Source organism: Prosopis cineraria, unplaced genomic scaffold, assembly GCF_029017545.1.
Source record: "Prosopis cineraria cultivar Desert tree isolate PC_DT_omini unplaced genomic scaffold, ASM2901754v1 PC12, whole genome shotgun sequence".
Classification (NCBI taxonomy): domain Eukaryota; kingdom Viridiplantae; phylum Streptophyta; class Magnoliopsida; order Fabales; family Fabaceae; genus Prosopis; species Prosopis cineraria.
In genome coordinates, this window is record NW_026555343.1 from 31,855,287 (window position 1) to 31,857,248 (window position 1,962).

Here is a 1,962-nt window from a genome sequence, read left to right on the forward strand (position 1 = left end):
TGAATCAAATAATGCTTCTACTTGTTTGTCATTAAGGACAATCATAGCTTTGATCAATTTTGGAGAAGCTTCTGCTTCCTCTTTAGACATTGCGAAGACACGAGCAGGAATAACAAATCTCCCATCAATCACAGCCTCTGGGCAATTACGAGTGATATGACCCATCTTGTTACATTTATAGCATGCCCAACAGTCTCCGACGTGGAATCTTCTACATTTATCACAATACGGTCATACTACTGGTGGTCCCATGACAGATGGAGTTGAGTCTTACCTTAAAGCTTGGCTTCGGCCTCCAAAGCTCTTGAAATGGAAGCTTTTGGTTTGGGATCCTCTAGATTGTGATCCCTTAGAGAAATTCTTCTTAATGCTTCCTCCACCTCTACTGTAACCCTTAGAGAATCCCGAGCTATAAATTGACTTCTTGCTCACACCCCCAGTGGGGCCCATAAAAGAGGAATATCGGCCTTGGCCATCTTGTAGGTTACCATCATTCATCTAGCTTCTTCTAGCAACAGCCCTGAACTTGTTACACATGACTTCAAATGAATCAATATCATGAGCTGCCAGTTGCCTTCTATACTCAGGTCTCATCTTGTCTAGGAATTGCTCACACTTCCATTCTTCATCAGCATTACTCCTCAAGTACAAGAAATATTTAGAGAGCTCATTGAATTTGGCTATGAACTCTTCAACATTCATATTGCCTTGTCTTAAGTTATAGAACTCAGCTTCTTTTGCTGCCCTTATAGTTAGCGGGAAGTAGTGGGCAAAGAACCTCTTCTTAAATTGCTCCCAAGTCAATTCAGATCCATCAATAGGCTTAACACTTTCCCACCATTGTTTTGCCGCATCTTTAAGCTTGAAAGTAGCCAATCGGACCCGTTGTTCAATAATGCAAGTCATCATAGAGAAAATGAACTCTAATTCATCAATCCATTTCTCGCCAGCTCGGTCTACCATAGAACCCTCAAATGATGGTGGGCTCAATCTTGCAAACCTCTTGAATGCATGGTCAATGGTAACCTCTTCCACTTTTTCTTTGCCTTTATTTTTCCTTTTCCTCTGCCTCATAGAGTTACTTTGATCACTTTGTTCAAAATCCTTAAAGGACTCTTCTTCTTATTGATTGTTGACTTCCAAATTCACTTCCCCTTGTTTCTCCTCAGGGTTACCAGTAGCGTTCACAATGACTTTGCTATTTCCCTCAGCAGCCTTCCCTAGTATAACTTGGTCATAAACATCCATCCTCTTCTGGATGTCCATCAATATTGAAGTAATTAGGGCTACATCGTTGTTATTACCAGTCGCAAGAATAGCTTGAACTGGAGCTTGTGTAGAAGGTCCTGCTTGAGTCAAGACTTGAACTTGCTCAGTTGGGTTTAGTAACTCTGGCACTACCTGTCCTTGTTGGACTTGAACCAGTGTTGTTTCATCTTCCACCACCACCTGATCCTTTAGTCTTTGTGGAATTGCCAAATTATTAGCGGCAGTGTTCTTGGTTAGTACCATATTCTCCCCTCCCAAGGATGGAAGTAATACCACAAATGAAAAACAGATAGTGCTAGCTCACAGAGGAAAAGAATATGTGTATAATGATAATTGCCAATTCTATATGCAAATGCAAGTACAACATAATACACAATCATATAACAAGTCATACACAAACCACATTCCAGTTCTCAAAACTCGAGAACCTGATACCAATTTGTAATGAGTGTCCTAAAATAGGACTTAATCATTATACTAACCATGTTTAATCAAGGACTAATCCAAATGGATTATCCAATACGAGATTAACCTAAATGAATTCTTAATATGTATTTTTTTACAAACTATTTAATATAAAGGGATCCCAAGTCTTTAAAATATTTTAAGAACTCATATCATTCAATTAAACTTATACGGAAGCATGATAATAACTATTTTTACTTGTACAAATATTTTAGCCCATTAATATAA

At 38.6% G+C, this 1,962-nt stretch overlaps 1 protein-coding gene across 1 annotated transcript; it reads right to left on the reverse strand.

The window, feature by feature from the left end:
• Nucleotides 1–498: 498 nt before the first annotated feature.
• Nucleotides 499–1,074, reverse strand: LOC129289253 (uncharacterized). The gene has a single exon (XM_054926041.1). It carries the CDS (start codon nucleotides 1,072–1,074, stop codon nucleotides 499–501), a length of 576 nt encoding a protein of 191 aa, XP_054782016.1.
• Between the last annotated feature and the right edge of the window lie 888 nt (nucleotides 1,075–1,962).

Excerpts from the sequence above, each read along its gene's own strand:
- LOC129289253 (XM_054926041.1), bottom strand. The coding sequence starts at position 1,074 with ATGAGGCAGAGGAAAAGGAAAAATAAAGGCAAAGAAAAAGTGGAAGAG.